General features: G+C 29.0%; 3 protein-coding genes and 2 long non-coding RNA genes across 11 annotated transcripts; 2 read left to right on the forward strand and 3 right to left on the reverse strand.

Annotated features, from left to right (window-relative positions):
- The first annotated feature begins 3,377 nt into the window (after positions 1–3,377).
- LOC127284806 (uncharacterized) lies at positions 3,378–5,405 on the forward strand. Its single transcript, XM_051310504.1, has 4 exons — positions 3,378–3,694; positions 3,779–3,989; positions 4,173–4,283; positions 4,364–5,405. The coding sequence occupies exons 1-4, from the start codon at positions 3,464–3,466 to the stop codon at positions 5,263–5,265; spliced, it is 1,455 nt and encodes a 484-aa protein (XP_051166461.1). The 5' UTR covers positions 3,378–3,463; the 3' UTR covers positions 5,266–5,405.
- On the reverse strand, positions 3,903–9,158 carry LOC127284811 (uncharacterized). 2 transcript variants are annotated; one of them, XR_007843528.1, is made up of 6 exons: positions 8,531–9,158; positions 7,810–8,323; positions 7,411–7,573; positions 6,536–7,328; positions 6,182–6,446; positions 3,903–3,974 (listed from the first exon to the last, which is right to left on the reverse strand). It is a non-coding gene; the product is annotated as an uncharacterized LOC127284811 (long non-coding RNA). The 2 variants fall into 2 exon arrangements; XR_007843527.1 differs by lacking the exon at positions 3,903–3,974 and having other exon boundaries at positions 5,816–6,446.
- Positions 9,159–9,362: 204 nt separating this feature from the next.
- On the forward strand, positions 9,363–19,757 carry LOC127284805 (histone acetyltransferase KAT6A-like). 6 transcript variants are annotated; one of them, XM_051310501.1, is made up of 11 exons: positions 9,363–9,588; positions 10,535–10,623; positions 10,734–10,834; positions 13,885–14,282; positions 14,521–14,843; positions 14,935–16,122; positions 16,204–16,496; positions 16,718–17,147; positions 17,233–17,334; positions 17,646–17,981; positions 18,866–19,757. In XM_051310501.1, exons 3-11 carry the CDS (start codon positions 10,741–10,743, stop codon positions 18,894–18,896), a joined length of 3,195 nt encoding a protein of 1,064 aa, XP_051166458.1. In that variant the 5' UTR covers positions 9,363–9,588; positions 10,535–10,623; positions 10,734–10,740; the 3' UTR covers positions 18,897–19,757. The 6 variants fall into 6 exon arrangements, with proteins under 6 accessions (XP_051166458.1, XP_051166455.1, XP_051166456.1 ...); XM_051310498.1 differs by having other exon boundaries at positions 9,364–9,588; positions 13,885–14,333; XM_051310499.1 differs by having other exon boundaries at positions 9,364–9,588; positions 13,885–14,333; positions 16,730–17,147.
- LOC127284812 (uncharacterized) lies at positions 9,595–10,516 on the reverse strand. The gene is made up of 3 exons (XR_007843529.1): positions 10,167–10,516; positions 9,839–10,045; positions 9,595–9,762 (listed from the first exon to the last, which is right to left on the reverse strand). It is a non-coding gene; the product is annotated as an uncharacterized LOC127284812 (long non-coding RNA).
- LOC127284809 (transcription factor Adf-1-like) lies at positions 10,866–13,079 on the reverse strand. The gene is made up of 3 exons (XM_051310506.1): positions 12,774–13,079; positions 11,712–12,061; positions 10,866–11,605 (listed from the first exon to the last, which is right to left on the reverse strand). Exons 1-3 carry the CDS (start codon positions 12,907–12,909, stop codon positions 11,369–11,371), a joined length of 723 nt encoding a protein of 240 aa, XP_051166463.1. The 5' UTR covers positions 12,910–13,079; the 3' UTR covers positions 10,866–11,368.
- Positions 19,758–21,356: the final 1,599 nt, after the last annotated feature.

Genomic DNA, 21,356 nt, shown 5'->3' on the forward strand with positions numbered 1-21,356 from the left:
TATACTTCGTTTATAGAAATATTGATTATTGTATAGGATGATTATAGAATGATATCTCCAGATTCGTCACCAGATGAAGAAGTCTTAAACGCTTATGAAATCATCAAATTTAATGCTGATGAAACTTGGACTTATAAGCCGGGAAATCCATATCGTAAATCGAATCAATCTTTGTGGGTTAAGGTAAGAGTTCCCATTTTTCTTGGTCTTAAATTAAAAAGAAAAATTTTAACTATATTTCACTCATTTTTTTCCAAATCGTCAATTTGCATAATTTCTGTTTAAATGAAAAAAAACGAATAATTGAGGGATTTATTATTTAATCGATTAATCCATGTGACAATAAATTAATAAATCATTTTTAGATTTGTAAAATTAATCAAAGATATTTGGAAGATGAAAATAGAAAGATTAGAAGAGTTCAGGATGTTATTCCTGAATCTCGATTGGCTATGTATGGAAATTATGAATACGATGAGGAACAAGAGAAAAAATATAAAACGATGGAGAACTTTCGTATCAATGAAGAACATAATAATTTTGAAGATAATCAAATATCCGAGCCTTGGATGTTTCCAGAAGTTGAAAATCACTTCACCCGGTTAAGCGAACAAATCTGTCATGTTCTATTTAATAATCAGTTAGTGTCATCAAAAATCAAAAACAATTAATTTAAATCCCTGGAGGTTTTATTTCTTTAATTCAATTTTTAATTTTACTTTTTCAAAATTCCTAAATGAAGAAATAATTCGCCCAATTTGAGATATGGTTTTATTTTAAATACTTTGTATAAATGAATTTAATTTTAATAAAACTTTTATAGATTAAAAAAAAATTCGAGAATAAATTACACAATCTATATTAATTATTATAAATAATAATAATAAATTAATTATTTCTGAATAATGTTCGAAAGTATTTGAAATAAATCCACATCTCAGTTTAAATTTGCAAGGCTTTTACGTTATTCGATATCCACTGTAAAGTTTAAAGAGAATTAATTTAACGACCCCATATAACAGAGAAAATTGATATTTAATGGATCTCATATTAGAGTACAGGAAAAAGAAGATGATTTAGTAAAACGAAAAAACACAACATTATCAACGGTAAAAAATCATGAGGAAAAATATTTTTCCGAAAACCGGAATTATATGACAGGAGGTGAGCTTTCACTATACATATATATATATATAGTTAAAATAAATTTTTCGCAATATATGAAGAATTTATATTTTAAAAAAAGCAATTATGAACTAAAATTAAAAAAAAAAACTACTAAATTTATAATAGTTTCAAAATTAATTTACGTCACATAAAAGTACACTTCATTCCCATTAAAGTCTCTGCAAAAAGTTTTGCAAATTCAATTTAAAATGAGAATTAAAGTGAAAAAGAATTTTTAAATGCATGGTAAAATAATTTACTTCAATTTTTAATAACTTTTTAATTAAAATTACCGCAAGTTAAATTATATTTCATTTTTTAAACTAATTTCAGACTATAAAGTAAACGTCAAACTTTTCTAGGTTTATGTTCTCAAACTTTTGAAATTGCAAACAACTTTCAGAAACCTTTTTTAAAAAAAAGTTTAGTTAAAAATTCTCATTTTCTGAAAACCTAGAGAAATTCAACTATTGATTTTTTAAAACTGTGAGATATTTTCTTTACCTTATTATTATTATTTTTTTTTTAATATTCCAGAATCCAGTAAGAGTACAACATCTCAGGATGGTGAATACAGGAAATTTGCTGCTCTTCGCTATACCATTGAAAATTTGGATGAATTGGAATTACAGTCACGCGTCACATCCGAATTGGTTCACAATTTATGGAATCAGGTGCCACTTCCAGAAATTTTTCTATTTCCCTCGCAACAAATTCAACCATATTTTCTGTCACATCAAATGCTACCAGTTATTTTACACTTAATACCAAAACCTCAAAAATTACCAAATGGACAGGAGTACAGTCCGCAGATATGGTCAAATCAATCGCCGTATGTTAAAGTTGGTCATTATTATCCACCAATACCAACCATTGGAGTAATGCGTTCACCATCAGTACCATTTTGCAATCCCGATGTTCCCGAGTATTATCCTCATAGATTTGTAACACCAGTCGTTGAATGTGATGAACGAGGCGCTCCTCTACAAGTATTTCCTTCAACCTCATCCGAAATTTATTATCCAAAGGATCTCTTCTCGCAAAACATCAGACAAACTGCAACGCAAGCATCAAATTTTCAAGTACAACATTTTTATTCAAAAAAAGAAAATTCCCTTTTTAATAATTTTAATTTTCTTAATATTCTAATTAATAATTTTAGTCGACAAATAATTGCAATTATAAAATAAATATTAATTAGAAAAGAGAAAAATAATATTTTATTTTCTATTTTCATTATTATAAAATAAATTAATAAACGGAATTAATCACGAATTCCGCATTTGAGATTGATCAATAATGATGATTATTTTATAAATCCTGGTTTACTTTTAATTGCAGCAATTAGTGAATATTTTCTCTAATACAAGTATAATTAATTATTCATCAAAAACAGATAATACTGTCATTATAGTCATAAAATAAACAAAAAAAAAAAAAAAAATGGGAAAAGTTTAAAAATTATATGTAAAATCTTATTTTACATTTCAGTTATTAGCAGAAATTAATTAGTGATAGTTTAAATATTTATTATTCATTCATCAAAAATAGATTAAACTGTTAATTAGTAGCATTTTGTAATTTTGATTTAAATACTGTCATCAAATAATAATTGTATTTAATTTAATTGTCATGGAACAAGAAATAATTAGGCAAAGGATTACTTTGAATAATTATTTCTTCAGTCTAATATTTCTTTTTTATTAGTTTGAAAGATTTTATTTTTCAGAATACAAATGTGTCAGTTTTACCTCCTCCTCCTCCTCCTCATCACCATCATCTTCATCATCATCATCATGGTTTAAATGCGGCAATTCAATATCCTCAATGGTATCAGCGTGTGGCCATTCCTCTTCAATTACAAGCTCCAGTTTACGTGCCTCAGCATCCAATTTACGCTGCGATTCAACCAATTTATCAAGCTGCTGTTATGCAACAGCCAATTGCGGCATTATCAGAAAAGACATTATTATCATCATCATCATCATTATCGTCGTCTACATCAGCAACAACTGCTGCCGCAACAATTCCTGTTTATCAAAAAGCCCCCGAATCATATCCTGATTATCCGCAACGTCGAAAAAATCAAGGCGCTGATTTTAATAATCTTATTCTCTTGACAAAAGGCGGTATCAAAACACGACGAACACAAACAAAAATCACCAAACAAAAGTGTAATTCTACAAAAGAAAAAATAAATTCCAATATTTTTAATACTGATGATACAAATAAAATAATTCATGATGATATTAATACAGAATTATTAGCTGATAATAATAAATGTATTTGTTTAAAAATGAAAAATTCCAAACAAATGAATACATTTAAAAATGGTAATTTAGTTGAAATTAAAGAAAATACAATTGAAATAAGTCAAAAAAAACGATTGTACAGTGATGTATTGGCAAATTCATCGTCATCAAATAGAATTGAAGAAAATTCCTTTGAAAAAACATACGATAATTTGGAGCGTCAAGCTATGGAGCAATATAGAACATCCGAGGAATGCTTAGCACTTCGTTATCAAGTATTTTTTTTTTCAAATAAAATTTAATTTCTTTTTTAATATTTTTTTTTTTTTTAATTTTAAAATTGAATTTTTTTTTACCAGGAACTCGAACGTCAAGCTTTAGAGCAGTATATGAGCAGTGAAAATTCCAGCACCGAGGATTTTCTAAACATCGATTTTGTTCAGCCAGAGTGCTCGCCGAGGGGTGACGATCAATCATTACTTTCATTAGACAAAAATCCTTTTGGCGCCATGTGTTCAGATTATGCAGACAATTGCTCGAGACTAGAAGCATCATCTGTAAAAGAAACAGGTATAATAATACAAATAATCAATAAATTAACAAATATATATTTCACAACTATTTTTATAAAAAATCATTCATTTTCTTTTTGCAAAGAATAATTTTTCCAAATTCTTTAAAAAAAAAAAAATTACAAAGTATTTTTGTAATTAAAATTTCAATAATTTTTTTATTCATTTCAAAAACAAAAAGGTTTTCATTCCGAAACGATTGCAAAAAGTTTGACGACTCTGTCCCGTAATATAGAGCAAGAGCAAAAGGATACATCAAAAGGAGCTTCTGGAGATGAAAACGATAATGATGGTAAGTTTATTACATCTAAAAAAGGAGAATGAATTTTTTAAAAAAAAAAGATTAAACATTTTTCATATTCTTTTTTTCAGCTAAAGGACTATCAAAACAAATATTATTAATGACAAGTTTAACGAGATCATCATATATTAATGTAATTAAAACAACAGATATAAAAACACTATGCAAAAGTTTTGTACCAATTTTTTATCAAGTACCAATAATGATGCAAGCGGGTGGTGGTGATGAACAAATTGCTTTCGATTATTCCCCATATACAATGATGGAGAAATGTCTAATTCATTCGGAGGAGCATTTTATCAATGGCTCATTAAATGGAAGCAGTACTACAGAACAGAAATCTACAATCTCATCACAGTATGAGGGAAGGTCTTTTTCTGAATTAAATTATATAACCAGACCTCAATATAAATTACCATTTCCTTCTACGGAGGTTCAATTAATTTCCGGACAGAATATCATCGAGGACGAAGAAGAAGAAGAAGAAGAAGAATATTTACATACCGAAAGTTATTTTACATTGCAAATAGAACAATATTTGAAGAATTTTGTAAAACAAAGTTATGTAGATAAAATGAATCTTTTAGATGACAATAATAATAATAATAATAATAATAATTTCATCGAATATCTGAGAAATGTAATATGGTCCAATTTTCTCAACAAAGAAAAAATCATCAAACCAATTATTAATGATACTAATAATTTGAAATTCGAAGAAAAACTTCAATTTTGTAATGAGATGAAAGAAATTGATACAAATCTTACGGTAGAAGTTAATAATATTGTAGAAAAAAATCCTTCATTTGAAACAATGACTGGCGATCATTATGAGAGTGTTCCTGATCTATTGAAAAAGGCATATGGAATTTTAAAGAAAATTCAAAACGATAAAACAAATTATGAATTTCAAATGCAAACAAAAATGTTTCACGATACAGAAACAATTTTAGAAGAATTTCTTAAAGACTGATGAATATGACAAATATTGTTTCAATGATTTTTGTTTTTTTAATATTAATTATTCTCTTAAAATTTTATAAATTGCATATATATTGTTGTTTAACTATAATTATGTTAATTCATTAGAATACAATAAAACTGTTTATGGAATTGTTTTTCTAAAATTAATCTCTACACCTATGATTTGTGTAAAAAATTTAAACCCCTTTATGCAAAATTGTTCCAAGAGTAACAATATAATTTTAATTGCAAAAAAAAAAAAAAATCTTATCTTTCAACTGGACCATTTTATGTACAAGTCGATAAGATATAAACAAATGACAAACTTGACCTCATTGCTGGTCAAAATTGAAATCGCAAAAAAAAAAATAAAAATTCTTTTTCCTTTCATAAAAAAGATTAAATTTTCATTAAAAAAAAAAAAGAAATAATAAAAAAAAAGAATTTTAAAGCATTTTTCAATGAGTAGCTCTTTTTTATCTAGTAGTAGTTTAAAGTGTAGATTAGAGCTGATAGAGAATAATTAACCGAAGTTGTTTACCATTTAAAATACATTAACGTACCAAGGATAAAAGTGTTTATATATTGGTCGAGACGCTAAACGACGCTAACAATAAATTTACATATACATATATTTTAAATTGAATATATCATCAAAAATACATAATATCTCAAGTATAAAATATATGTCATTATTAATCACCTTGGTAATCAAAAAAAAAATAATACAATAAAGTAATTAATTTTGTGCTAATCAGCGGAATAATTTTGCGAAACAAATCTCAATATATAATGCAATTTGGCAACAGCGTTGGCGTAATGCCGCGTAGTAGTTAGTAATTTCGAGAATCGAGCAACTATATAGAGAATAAAACTATATATAGGTAGATAGAGCACCAGCAAAACCTAACTGGCACAACCGTAACCTACGATACGTTGCCTAGCAACAACCAACCAGAGCCAGTGAGGTCAGCAAAAGCCACGGCAAACCCTGGCGCAAGCACCAATTTCCACTTTCTTTTCATCTCCAAATCCGCCAGTCACACTATATAGCTGACTATATGGCAGCGGGTCATAAAAAAAGTGGGGTCATAAATATTCCAGTTTCGGATCCCCTTCAACCATATGCTATGCATAAAAACCCGTCAGACAAAGAAAAGGTTGTTCAGAAATTAATGACTCATCCAACATCTGAAAAAAATAAAAAACAACTTTAAATTCTTTTTATATTTTGAAAAAAATTATATTTTAAAAAAAAACCTTGAAACTGAAATGTATACCAATGATATCGGAGTAATCTTACGTAAACTTGAAATCTGCTGACGTGTTAGTTTTCTAATTATAAAACTTAGAACACGTTCAAGGCAAGTTGTAAAATTATAAACGAGAAAGAGAAGCCTGAAAACAGCTAAAAGTTTCTTTTTTTTTTTTTGTTTCTTATGTGTAAAACCAACACATTTACAAAAATGGCTTGCAACGCAGGCGCGCTTGGAAATTTCCACTCATTTTTCCAATATCATCATCATCCTTTTTACTTGTGAAGTACTGCTACACACAAATACCTTCATATCGTTGTAATGCTGCTGCTAAGGACAACCCGAAGCCACGCCCTCACGCTTTACTAATACCTCGTTCCAAAAACCCCTCCCGCATAATACTCTGGGATATTTCAGGCAAAATAACGGAACGAAGCTCTCGCTGTCAGTATTCATGACGAGTGGAACAAATCTATATATATATATAGGTATAATTAAGCGCTTTACAAACGTCGTTGTGGCTTCTTGAGCGGGGAGAGAGAGGATTTTAATATATTCCATCCGTTAACTGAGAATTCAAGCGGCCTGAAACTTATCTCGTTCCAGTTCCACACAAAATGCGTCACAAACTGAATTCAATGAATATAAAATATAGATTCAAATCTACACATTGGAATATCGTAACCATTATTTCTCGTTGACCTTTTATGAATGTCATTAAAACGCCAACAAAATATATATTATCCCAAACGGAAGAGTCCATTTACGTTTATGCTTTTATTTTACAACCGAGCATTAAAGTTTTCTTGAAATTTATCTAAAAAAAGGATAATATAGATATTTTTTTTTTTTTTGAATTAGATGGAATTCTGTAGATTTATAAAATAGAATCAAATTACGTTGTTTATCCGTGGTTGAGGACGCCACCACCAGATGGCGTGGAAAATTTCTTTTTTCATATCGATTAGATGATTTTTTTCGTAATTCATATCCTTGCACTTTGGAAGTTGTCTCATCAGAGTTCCAAGTGTCTCTAGTTATGTGACGCCACCGCTAGATGTCCTGAAAAATAAAGTAAAATCAATATACATGCTTCGTGGTAAAAAAATAATAAAAAAAAGGTATTCATTAAAACCACCCCATGCAATCGTTTTTTTCCTTTGCTTCAGAATAAAATACAGTCAAATATGATAAAAAAAAAAAAGGAGGTGGTTACGCCCATTGTTCTCCCCTCCCGATCCACAGAAGACAGTTGTAGTATATTTTTTTTCTATATAGTAATATTTAGTGAGCGTAACTTGAACCAAAATTGTCGAGTCGAGTTTAGAAAGTTGTGCGCAGCTGGCAGTGAATCCGGGACGAAAGGAGAGGGTTGCTTGATGGCAGGTCAACGTTCTTTGTAGCTGTTTCCCTTCCTCGGTTTTAATACCTCCTGCCTTTTCCCCTTACCCCGTACGGGTAATCACGCTTTTCAGAACTATGATTGGATCTCCCAGCATATTCAGCCAGCAGCTCTCCGGCATTTGTGTTCCAAGTGATGATGATGATGATGATGATGGTGGTGGTGGGAACAAAATCGATAATCAAGTCGACGTTGCGCTATAGAAACTCCAACCGACTGGAATCTAATTACCAATTGGATGGACGTAATTTATTACGCATTGACGTTCTCTTCCAGCTCTGCAATTCGCTATATATATAGTTGACGGATTACTATTCATGTCGGTTATCCGCTATGTACACTTTGGATATTGTATTCTCTGGATGTCTATTGTTTTCAAATCCATTGTCCTATGGATATTGGATGTAAATCTGGGAAAATTTGTAAAAAAAAATTAATTAGAAATAGAAATAAATATTCTAGATGAGAAAATTCATAAAATACCATTGGGGTGATTTTATTAAACGTAGCCACGAAGGGGAAGTTATTTCAGAATTTTCAAACCATTATTTTTCCCCCTCGACTTCATAATATACAATTTTCAAGGTATTCTGAACAACCCATTTAAGGGGACCGACCTTAGTGTACAGTATCACGATCAATAGTTTCGCCTGTTCGGCTGGTTTCGACGGGTTCCGTCAGGTTCCCTCCACCATACTCTCACAACGCTCAACCATTGCGCGCACCAAAGCTCTCCCGGAACCGGACCTCAATACCAAGGAAAATTAATGGTAGGTGTGAGAGAGAAACAATTTCCGGAAATACATTTCAAAAAGCAATATTTCTGCGCAGAAGTAAAGGAAAAGAAAAAGAAAAAAAAACAAGTAGAACGATATCTAATCAGGATTACGTAATGTAGATTGTGTAGTTTGTGTGTATCATATATAGCTGGAGGTAAAATATAGTTCAAAGACAATGTAGTAGGATAGCTTTTGTTGGTTATAACCATAAGACAGTGTTGGTTTATATTATATAAATGACAGTGGCAATTGGACAGTTGGAGGTGGCATTTTCCAACAGGGAATTCTTTGGAACGAATCTGTTTAGTATAGAGAGAATAGAGTAGGGATGGTGAATTGTTTCGGAGCGAACAGTACGCAAACGCGTTGAAAATAGTTAGAGACGATTGGTGCCCCTCTCTCAGCACAAAATGAACACAGAGAGAGAGATCATGTTGACTTTAATTTCAATTTGGGTCCCTTCACGTCTCTCTCTACCTCCCGCTGTGTTGGGTTCCGTGCAAAAGACCTCTATACAGATGCATAGTAGTATGTATACACATAGAGAATTTTATAAATAGAGTTCGTGTATAGCGAGGCACAATCCACAGAACCCTCAAAAGGAGGAAGAGGAGGTGGTGAGAGAGAGAGAGAGAGAGAAAGAGAGACGGGGGGGAAGGAGGTATTCGAGCTCCGAGGCATCCTCAGAATGTTCCCAGCGTGCGCCGCCCCGCGCGTCCTTAGAAAACAACGCGTCTGTGAACATTGTGAACCCGTCGCCGGCCGAACGCATTTTGAACACAGTTCAGTACGCTGACGTTGATTTTGCCTTTGCAACGTGAAAAAAATTTCATCACAATACGAACCGCCATCTTGGTTGCAATACGTCTGAATTTAGTTCATCATATCAATTCCTTGTATGTTGTATGCTATCATTGCACGTGCCAAATATAAAATTCATTTTTCGAGATGTCGTTTTTTTTTTTTTGGGGTTTCAAAAAATGTGCCGTGTGCGCAGTGATGTCATTTTATCAGCTGTCATTTGTTATATAGAGAATAAAACTCCCATATAACTCATTGACGAAACTGTGCTACAAATGATAAATAAAAAAATGAATGAAGTGAAAATGTGACTAGAAATTTAACTTTTAAATACATATATATTACCTTCGAACGTAGATCCTTTATAAAAAAATTTTCCTGTTCAAATATTGATAATGATCATGAATTTAAAAATTCTCTAATGGATTTATGAAACAAATACTCGTGATGTTATTTCAATTGTCATAAAATGCATTCCTCTTTTCAAATATACTCTATATATAGCGCATTCAGCAGTTTTTAAAAATGAGAATGATTAATGACATTTCCGAACTGAAAATCAAGTGAATAATTAATAAAATGTCAAATAAAAATTGTTAAAAGAATTTTTTTTTTTTATTAGTAGTTTAACAAATTTCAACTCTTGGTTAGTAAACAAAACTAATGTATATACCTTTCACGGAAGTTTTCTTGGAAAACAAAAGATTTTATGCTTCTGGAACAATAAAGGACTTTCGGACAATAAACTGAAAAAAAAATCATAACAATTAAAAATCTAATAGCCAATGACAGTCGATTAAATTTTGAAAATGATTAACCTAATTATACAAGTCAAAACAATTTCACGTGGTGGATTATAATGCCATGTCGACATTTCGAAAAGTGTATTTTCAATTTTAAAAAATATTTACAATATTAGTTTAATAATTTCAAATTCATAAAAATGAATTTAAAAAATACTCAAAAAAAAAAAATTGGCACATTTTTTAATTTAAGAAAATTAAAATTTATATTTACTGATTTTTTGTACTTTATTTCAAGGTTACGTGTGCATTAAAACCTGTGGAATGATTACAACTAAAACGAAAAATACACTTTTTTGACCTTCTTATTTGTTGAAAACAATGCTTGTAAGTATATTTAAATGAAATAAATAATAATTTTTGATAAATTTTCCAAAAAAGTAAATCTATTATAATTAAATAATATAAACAAATACTAAAAATCCCTTTTTTTCTAGGTCAGACATGAACAGTCCATTGGAGCATGATTTTGTTGATTATGAATATTCACTAGAAACGAAATCTCAGGAAGATGACGTACAGGAACAACAAGAATTAGGTATGTTTTATCATATAATTAAACTTAAAAATAACGTTAATTAAATCACTGTAGTTAGTACAGTGATTTTATTTTTTTTCTTTTTGTTTAAAAATATTACATTTATATTTATATAGTTCTAATAAAAAAATTATTCAACTGTAGAAAAAGTCAAAAGAAACTGATTTCTTTAAACGAATAATTATAATCGTATATTATTATAAATAATCAATAATCTTATGATATTAATTAATAATCCGAAGATATTATAATTAATAATCATTGAGAAACATGTTGAAAAAATCATTTACATCAATTAAGATTCAATATTTCGAAAATTTATTTAAAGGATCACAGAGCAAATCCAATATTTAAAACCATAATTTAATTTTGAATTCAATAACAAAATAAACATTTAATAATCTATTGTGATTTACTCTGAATTATTCCTTTAATTTATATATTTTCTTTCGTAGATATTAAAACTTTAATTTTTTTTTTTTACTATTAATGATTTCATTTTTAAACAATTTAATCAAATATCGTCATTTTTTTTTACTCTATGTTAGATGAACTATAATTAAATTCAACGTCGAATAATAATTGTTGCATTTTTAACTTAGCTTCTGCTCTCTGACGCGTCGAAAATCTTCTCAATGTCTCAGCGATTGACATGCAGAAATAATGATTGTCATCAGCGATAAATGATTCTGTTTGGTCCACTCTTTGGGAGTAATTTTCTTCACCTTCCGAAACAGGAACAAATTCTCCTACCTCGTCAATAGGTGATTCCTAATTAGAAAAAAAAATGAATTAATAATCAAATTATTTTTCTTATTTATCAATATAAAGAAAATTAATAGTAAATAATTTTTTTAAATAATTTACTATATATCACCTCGTAATCAATTACGTGTTTTCTTTTAACGGATGGAGTTATTTCCACATCAGATTTAGACACATGACTTTGATCATTTCTGTCAACATCTAAAGCAACATACCATTCTGCATTTTCTGTCAAATTATCTGATAATTCAACAGATTCATTTTTTATATCATCTTTTAATTTTGATCGTCTTTTTCTTCTGTGCACAATATGTTGCCATATAAATGACATATTTTCCATTAAGGGCCATTCTGTTTCCACGGTTTCTAGGTTTTTATTACCTATACCTTTATGTAAGATTACTTTCTTTTCTCGTACAAATTTATCACGTAAACTTCTCCAGCGGCTTCGTACCTCTTTGGCTGAATCAAAATTTAAATATAATTTAATAATCGCTAATTAAATATATTTACTGTTTTCTTGTTATCTTTTACTGTTTACATGGTAGCAATTTCTATTAAATTCTCTTTCGAATTGTTGAAAGATTTTATGTTATGTAATTTTAAAATTAGATTCAACACAATTCTTTCTATAGTAAATTGCACTTTATATCTGTCGCGATAAGAAATCAGTAAACAATAAACGAATTAGAAACCTTGACATTGCAAACATTAATGTTTGCTCTAAGCAATTGTATATCAGTAATCTTTAGAAACTTAAGTACAAATTAAATCATAAAATACTTTACAAGTAAAATAAAATCCATAAATAGTACAACTTAAAATTATTTTTAACACATACTTTAGTACTAAATCACCATTCATTATTACAACAAAAAGACAATTAATTGACCTTTGTATACATCGGATAACAATAGAAAGACGGTTGAGAAATAGTAAATCTATTTCAATAAAACTGAAAAAAAGTTTATAACTACCAAATTTTGATATCCAATAAATTTTAAAAACAATAACACAAATTTTAAATTGTACAAATTATATGTAAACTATATTGAAATATATTGCGCTCAATTAGTTTAATCGAATATGATTTGTAGGTTATGTTCAATTTTTAATTCTCTTTTGCGTAAATTTGAAAAATAACGAACAAAAAAATAGTTAACATGATACTTACGTTTTGCGTTAAGTTTGTTACCGATTTCGACCCATGCTTCTTCCTTTGCATCGTCACAATTTCGGTATCTATTGTTGAAAAGTAATGGACGTTTTCTCACCTCCTCGATCAACTCGACGTCGTCAATAATCGACATTGCGCTAGTTTTTTCTTATACTTTACTTTCAATCTAAATATTTTAAATACACAAATTTAGTTTACGTATACAATTTACATTCACAAAATATAGTGAATAAACAAAAGAATTTCTCTTATGACGATGGATTTACGCTTGTTGCGTCTTGCGTGATGAAAATGAACGTAATGGCGGCGTCGCGGCAAAACGACATGTCAACCAATGGCGTCGCATCTTTAGTAACCTATATTGATTTGTCAAATGATACGTCACTGTTTCAGTAACAATGCTATTATTATCAATTAATAATTTTCATTTATTTTTCATTATTATTTTTTTTTAATTTTTCTTGATAAAATCTGTTTATAATTGAAATTTTTATTTATATGCAATTTTGAAAATTTAAATATTTCTTACAATACGTAACAAAGTTCAAGTGATGTAAATTAATGTAAGGGCGTATATATTTTATACACCATTTATGATGTCATTTGTTTCACTCAAAGCTTGTGTTGTGGGCGTACGATTATAAACTTTATCAAAACAATAGATTTTGTTGAAATTAAATAAGAATCATGTGCTTATAGTTATTTAAAAAAAAAAAAGGAAACATTTTTTGCAATATTTTTTTAAGTGAAGATGATATTTAAAATGTCATATAAAACAATTTATTTATTGTTCATGTTTTACAAATTGTGATGTTGAATATTTGTAACACGTTTTCAAGGAAGTTAATAAATTTTCGAGAATTTATATATGTGTAAGTTTTAGAATTTTATAAAACAATAGAAAAATGTGAATTCTTTAAACTATTTTTTGAGGTTATATACAAATTTATGTTTTAAAAATTATTATTTTATTAAAATTCTAAACATGTTTAAGTTTTATGTTATAGTAATATTGAATTAATTAAAAATATTGTTTGACGTGACAAGCAGTCGATATTTATATATACATATATATTATATAATAATCATTTATTTTATTTTGTTTTAGATGAAAACTTAAGCACGGATATTCCTCTGCATGAATTGGCGTCCGATTTATTGCATTGTGAAATTTGTGGTCAACAATTTTTAAGAAAGAAAGACTTACGATCACATATTAACGTTCATTTGGGTGAACCTCGTGTTGTACTTAGAAGAATTCCAAATTTGAGATCAGTGAAGAAAAAACAGGACGAAAAATATTGGTTGGATCCAGATCAAAAGGGGACCTTGAAGTTTACATTGAAAAAGCAGTGCGGTTCCGATTCTTTGAAGCTTACTTTAAAGAAGTCTTCAGTGTCTGAAGACTTCACTGTTATAAATAGCAATTTGGATATTCAATCGGAAAATTATCACGAAGACGACCTGGCAGGTCTTAGAGAAAATGACGATAAGGATGACAATGAGGTGGAAAATCAAATTAACGAACCATTTGAAAATGTGATATTAAATCAGCAGGTTAGATTTTAGGGAACTAGATTTTGTTGCTCGGGTATTTTATTTTGCCAGAGGAATTGCTTAATTTTTAATTAATAGACAGAAATAGATTTAGAAGTTGTTAATTATTTTTTTTTGAAAGACAGCTTTTTATTTAAAAAAAAAAAGTTACGATTTTTAATATTAATAAAAATTTTCTGACTTGTAGGAAGATGATGACAATTCAAAATTCGACGCGGAGACAAGGAATCCTTTGGAAGAAACAGAAAAAACATCAGTGGACATTAATGAAGGAGATTCGGGAGTGGGAAGCGATATGGCAAATCCTTTAGAAAGAGAGGATCAGAATATAGACGATTTACAATCAGGAGATAATTACGAAGCTACGGAGAAGGTAGTCAATGAAAGTGAATATGTTGAAGAATCTGACAATCTAGAAGCAACTTGCAGAGAAACTATTGAAAATCTCAAGATTCTTGGTGAACAGTCAAGGTTTGTAAAACCGAAACTATTCTGCTTCACCAACAATTTGTAAGCAATTTATGTTCTTGTTTTCAATTATGTTGCCTTTTTCTTTCTTAAAAAAAAAAAAATAGAATTCAAAAACTAACAATAATTTCAGTTCCAGATCGGCGAATGAAATAGGAGAAAAAATTCCAACCGATGAAGAAGAAAATACAGAAAGTTCCGATGATGTAATACAAACATTACACAGTAAACCAGAAATAAGTTTGGTACCGAAGGCTTCTATTATGGCACCAGAACCAATTAGATCTTCAACTGATGGAAGAAACAAAGAAAATGAACAAAGTACCAATTCAACATTCAGCTGGAATCAAATAACAACTGACGAGAACGATAAACAGGACGAAACAATAGAAGAATCCAATGAGACTGGCTCATCATCAGCCAATGATAATACTGGAAATTTACTTCAAAATTTCCTCATGGAACATCAAAGACGAAGTCAAAACGAAGTGTCAAATAATATACCAACTTTTGAAACTGAATATGTTTCTTTAGAAAGACTCGCTGAGACAGTCAGTACGTGTCGTGTTTGTAACGAAAAATTCAAAGATATCACTCAATTGGACGTTCATAAAGCAAAAATGGGACATTTTCAATGTAACATTCCTGAATGTGGAAATTTAATTTTCAACAATCCAATGGAAGTGTCAATTCACAAAATGCAAATACATGGCGCGCCAATGTCGCCCAATATTAATCAAATGTCGCCACATATGAGCGCGAGTTCACCTCATTTAAATCAAAATTCACCATACATGAATCATAATTCACCGCATTTAAATCAAACATCACCACACATGAATCAAAGTTCTCCATTAATGAATGCAACATCACCACATATGAGCGTAGTGGATCCACAAACGGGTATTAATTCACAAGTTTCCGGTACATCACCACATCAAGCTGGTTCACCTTCATATAATCCACTAACAAATAATTCACAACAAATGATAACACCAGTTAATTTCGATCAATTACCAGCGCCGGTTCAACAATTAGCACAACAGGTACAACGAATGCCACTTCCACAACCACAAATGCAACCAACTCTTCCACCAGGAGCAAATACAATGATTCCCAGCAATATTTACATTCAACCACCAGGAAGACCGCCAATGTATCGAGTATCTGGACCTCAGGGCATGTATCCACCTCATATGCCACACATGTATCCACAATATGGCCCACCACCACCTGGTTATCCTGGTCCACAAATGGGTGTACCTCAGATGCATCCACAAATGCCAAGGAGCCGATATTCGTCAATTGTACAAACCCCACGGTATGATTTTTTTTTAAATTTATTAATTTTACTAAAATTGAAAAAAAAAATGTTCAATTCTCTTTTATTTTGAAATTTTAGAGGTCCTAGGATACCGCCTCCTCAAGCAATGCCTCGTCAACGTTTAAAGAGACCGATGCAACAACCAGTGCAAATGCAACAACCGAACAATGCCAATGTTAATAAACAAAGAAGAATGGACGTTCTTTTACCCGATAGAAATGAAGATCCCGATTGTCACGTTATCGCACAACAAAAACGAAATGACGGTGTTCCTGTGATACAAAATGTTCAAGGTGCTACAACACAATCAAATAGAAGTGATTCAACAATCCATCTCACGGATTCCATTACTCTAAGTGTACGACAACCTGGTAAGAAAAATTTTTCCAACCTTATTGTATTTTCATTTTCAAAAATTAAATTATTCCATATTTTTTTAATTTTTCCATTAAAAAGTCGCATGTCTTTTTTTTTATGTGCACATTTGATTTGGTTTGAAAAAAAAGAGAACCTTTTACTCCAAATAGAAAAGGACGTGCACCGAATCGCAAAAAAAAAAAGAAATTTGTTTTTTTTTGTCACTAATCTAAAGGTTCCGCTCCAGCTCAAGTGCAGAATACAACGCCCAGTGGGAAAAAACCGGATGCAAAAGCAGTTGCTAATGTTTTAGCGGCTCGTGGTATTACGGTAACACCTGCGATGCAAAAAGGTAAATCTGGTGAACAGAGTAAACAAGTACCGGCACAACAACAGCAACAACAACAGCAACAACAGACACAACAACAGAGACCAGCAGCGGCACAAAATATACCGGCTTTAAATTTAAATTCAGCAATATCAATAATTCCTGCGAGCTCACAGAGAAAACAACAGGAACAACAGGGACAATTTGCTGTTCCTCAAAATAAACAAAGTAAAACGAGTAATAGTGATGTTGAAAGGCCACCGCGACCTCCAACGGTCGATCTTACACAGGATACACCACCTGCACCGCCTCTTGTTCGACGTGGACGACCTCCAAGGTTTGTTTTTGTAATTTAAAAAATTATTTTTAATTTAAAATTTGATTATTTTCTATAAATAATAATTTTTTAATTTTTTCCTTAGGGCATTATTAACATGTCAAGTGTGTGACAAACGATTTCAAAATCAAGAAATGCTTACCCAACATATGGCAAATCATCGAGCGACTAGTAAACTTCTGCACAAGTTAGTATAAAAAATAAAAATTTTATTTATAAATTAATATCAAAATTGCCACGGGTCAAGAAATTTGAAAAGTACTGGAAAAATATCAAATTTTTAAAAATTCTCCCAATTTTCGAAATAATTAAAAAACTTTTGCTTCTAAAAATTCATTAAGCTCTGGAAAAAAATTAAATTCAAATTGAAAATCGGGAAAAAGAAAATTTTTTTGGTAATATGAAATTTAAAATTGAAAAATTAGAATAATTTTTCTAATTAATAGAATGTCTAATTTTAAAAAATATAATATCTAATATAATTTTTTTAATTTTCAGATGTAATTTGTGTCCGGCAAAATATCCAACGGCATCGGCTTTAATGACGCACAAACAAACCTATCATAAAGAAGTTGATTTAGGTTTACAAAATGGAGGGATTGAATTGGCATTGCCAGTTGTTGATTTAAAATCACCGCATGTTGTTAATCGTCTTTCAAATCTTGGAATTCAAAGTTTTATTCCTTTATCTCAGCTTAGTGCTCAAACTGGAGGCTATTTTGGTTTACCTATTGTAACAATAGACGGTGCAAGAAATCCAAATGTTTGCAATTTAGGAGCTCTTGGTGCCACTTCAATTTTAAGTCTCGGGCCCCTTAAACATTTATCAAACAGGTAACTGTGACCAACGAATTTTTGAGTTTATCACTCAATTATCGTGCAATTTTTTTTTTCAATTTTATTTTTTTTGTTTCGTTTCTTTTTTTTTTTTTTTAATTTTATTTTGTCATAGAATTATTATTTTTTTTTGTCACACAACCATGACGTTTTATAATTTCAATTAAAAAAAAAATCATAGATATAAATAATCGAAAATTTTTCAATTTTGGTATTTAACTGAGTTTCTAATTTACTTATTTAGAATTTTACTTATTGCACTGTGAAGTATACTAGAAAATATTAACAAAGAATTGTGTCAGTCCATTAAAATGTAAATTATAACAAATTTTCATTGTATACGAAAATAATATCGTTGATTTCGATTTTCTTATAAATTGACTTTGTTTTTACTATTTATGGTAAATTTATAAGAAATTTCATTTATTTGATGTCAAAGAATCAATATGGTTATTAAAATAATGAATTATTTTCATATTTAATTACATTCCATAAACTTGGCACGATTTTTATTCTATTATACAAACAATTTTATTGTCTTCAATTACATTCATTTTATTTTTTTTTCATTTTGTTAAAATGCTACATTTTTACATTATTATTTTTTCGTTTTTTTTTTTTTTTAATTTTCGTGCAAAGTTTGGTATTGTTCTTTTTCACCAATTGGAAGCCATTAAGCGACTTGATTGTTAAATTGAAGTCAATTAATTTGTTTTGATCGGCATGAAAATGTGAGCTTCCGAAATGTATGTCATTCTAATTCATTTCGTCTTTGCATCCAATTATTTATTTTCATTCGTAGTCACGGTATTAAATGTACATAGAATATCCTTAAAAGTCTTTAAAAAAAATACTATATATATATATATACATTTGTTTAGAGATATTCCGAGTTCCGGACTTGTTAAATAATAACTTATCGTCGTAGGCCAGAACTGAATAAAACAAAAAAAAAAAAATTATTAAAAATGACCGTCAAATTTTTGTATAATCACAGAAAAAAAATATATATATAATGCGTATATAAAAATCACAGTGAAGGGAAAAAGCGGTTATTTTCAAATATAAATCTTCGAACAATTTTTATATGATTTCTTAAAAAATGTTGTTATTTAAAATATATTATAAAATAAATATACTACATGAAAGAAGAGATTAGTTAAAAAAAAAATTTTCTTGGATTAGAAAATATAACAGTGAATAATAAATAAAATTATTTTCTTTCACTGTGATGGTACATGCAATACAATTGCAAATATGTACAATATTGTCGTTTTAACGTGAAGAAGTTAAAAATAAAAAAAAAAAAATGTGATATCGTCGAATAACGGCCTCAGATTTTTTCTAATCGTAAGAAAATTGCTGTTTAGCGTAAAAAAAAGTATTGTTTATCGAGTTCCTACTTATATATTATTTTTCTTAATTAAAATTTATATTTTCTTTTATTAAACATTTCTATTTCAATTAGTTTGCTCGATAAATGCTTTGCTAGCGACCCAAATGTTCTGAAAAATATTTGTTTAATTTCAAAGTTTGTAAATAGGCGTGCATATATTACACTAAAGTTGAATGTTGTATAACAAACAATTCTATTGTAAAAGGTATTATATATATATATATTATATATAATTAAAAATTGTGCGTGAAACTTATGTATGACTGAGTGAAATTGAAGATGCATATCTGTATTTTTATAAAACGTTAAAAAAATGCGATCTTTATTATTTTAAAGGTGTATAAGATTTGATTATAAATAAAAATTAAAAATCAGAATATTAATGTAATTTTTCTTTTTTTTTAATATTAATATTTAAAATTAAAACAAATAAATAAAAACAATAATGAACAAATACTATACAGTATGTTAAATAATTAATATATTAAATGCAATAATTATTGATTTGTTAAAATATTGAATAAAAATGTTTATTTTAAAGATTTTTTTTTAATCATTATTAGAATATTTAAAAAAAATATACAATTTGGCGCTAAATTTCATCTATCAATCAAATTTCAGAGTAAATTTTACCTACTAATCGAAATTATGCCCAAAACTTGTCCACCAATCACAGCACAGTATGGCGCCACCTGGTGTTCATTGTAAATAGCTCAACCTGTTCATTCTTGAATTCCCGCGCATTCCCAAGGAGAAGGTCAAGCAAAAACGTTGCTGTACTTTTGTGTGTTTAATTTTGATATTTTTTTTCGCGAAATAGTTCAATAATATCGTTTAAATTCAGTGATTAACGAAGCTTTTGTTCATTTGGAAGCTGTGTAAGTATACGCAATATAATTTTATCTCATGATTGTGTAAATTCTTGTTGGATGCGTTTGAAAAATATTTTTGTTCTCATTGTGGGGAAAATAGATAAAATTTTTTATTCTCACCAATTAATCTAATATTAGGAGTTCATTTAATCGATTTTAATTATCCCTATTAACTAAATGTCAGAAACGTGAGAATTCTTCACATAACCCCACTTTTTTTTCTATAGCAAAAATTTGTGGAAAATAAATTTTTAAACATTGATTAACGTTTTTTTTGGTTATGACAGAGTCAATAGGATAATTTCTTAACAATTATTAATAAAATACTTTTGGGTTGTGTCACATTTTTTTTTTTATAAAATTTTTGCATTAGGAGATATATTTTATAAAAACGTGTAAATTAAACAATTTTTCAATAATCGTTTATAATATATTTAAACGAGAGTTACTTTCGCGGGAAATATCATGAACCAATCAAATTTTTTCAATGCTCCATCTGGTGGCCATTAGAAGTAGTTCAACCTGTTCATTCCTGATTTCCCGCGCATTCCCAAGGAGAAGGTCAAGCAAAAACGTTGGTGTACTTTTATGTTATTTAATTTTGATATTTTTTTCGCGAGAAAGTTAAATAATGTCGTTTAAATTCAGTGAATAACGAAGCTTCTGTTGATTTGAAAGCTGTGTAAGTATACGCAATGTAATTTTATCTCATGATTTATAAATTCTCGTTGGATGCGTTAAGAATTTGAAAAATATTATCGTTGTCCTCATTCTGGGGAAAATAGATAAAAAAATTTTTTATTCTCACCAGTTAATTTAATATTAGGAATTTATTTAATTGATTTTAATTATCGCTATTAATAAAAAATCAGAAATATAAAATTTCTTTACATAACCCTACTTTTTTTCTAAAACAAAAATTTGTGGAAAATAAACTTTTAACAATGATTAAGATTTCGTTCGAGTATGACAGAATTTAAAAAGATCATTATTTAATAATTAATAATAATTAACTACTTTTTGGGAAGTGTCACATTTTTTTTGTAAAATTTGTTCGTTAGAAGATATATTTTACAAAAACGTGAAAATTAAACAATTTATTAA

The sequence above is a fragment of the Leptopilina boulardi genome, unplaced genomic scaffold (genome assembly GCF_019393585.1).
Source record: "Leptopilina boulardi isolate dan_hultmark-lab unplaced genomic scaffold, ZJU_Lbou_2.1 LbouV2_325, whole genome shotgun sequence".
NCBI classification, from domain to species: Eukaryota; Metazoa; Arthropoda; class Insecta; order Hymenoptera; family Figitidae; genus Leptopilina; species Leptopilina boulardi.

What these genes read in the sequence shown, in the direction of transcription:
- LOC127284809 (XM_051310506.1), bottom strand. Translation starts at nt 12,909, where the DNA reads ATGTCGATTATTGACGACGTCGAGTTGATCGAGGAGGTGAGAAAACGT. An exon ending in TAACAAACTTAACGCAAAAC is followed by an intron (nt 12,062 to 12,773) that starts GTAAGTATCATG and finishes ATTTTGATTCAG; the next exon opens with CCAAAGAGGTACGAAGCCGC. An exon ending in AACACGTAATTGATTACGAG is followed by an intron (nt 11,606 to 11,711) that starts GTGATATATAGT and finishes TTTTCTAATTAG; the next exon opens with GAATCACCTATTGACGAGGT.
- LOC127284805 (XM_051310498.1), top strand. Translation starts at nt 10,741, where the DNA reads ATGAACAGTCCATTGGAGCATGATTTTGTTGATTATGAATATTCACTA. An exon ending in ACAGGAACAACAAGAATTAG is followed by an intron (nt 10,835 to 13,884) that starts GTATGTTTTATC and finishes ATTTTGTTTTAG; the next exon opens with ATGAAAACTTAAGCACGGAT. An exon ending in TTCTGCTTCACCAACAATTT is followed by an intron (nt 14,844 to 14,934) that starts GTAAGCAATTTA and finishes CAATAATTTCAG; the next exon opens with TTCCAGATCGGCGAATGAAA.
- LOC127284806 (XM_051310504.1), top strand. Translation starts at nt 3,464, where the DNA reads ATGAAAAATTCCAAACAAATGAATACATTTAAAAATGGTAATTTAGTT. An exon ending in GCTTAGCACTTCGTTATCAA is followed by an intron (nt 3,695 to 3,778) that starts GTATTTTTTTTT and finishes TTTTTTTACCAG; the next exon opens with GAACTCGAACGTCAAGCTTT. An exon ending in ATCATCTGTAAAAGAAACAG is followed by an intron (nt 3,990 to 4,172) that starts GTATAATAATAC and finishes AAAAACAAAAAG; the next exon opens with GTTTTCATTCCGAAACGATT.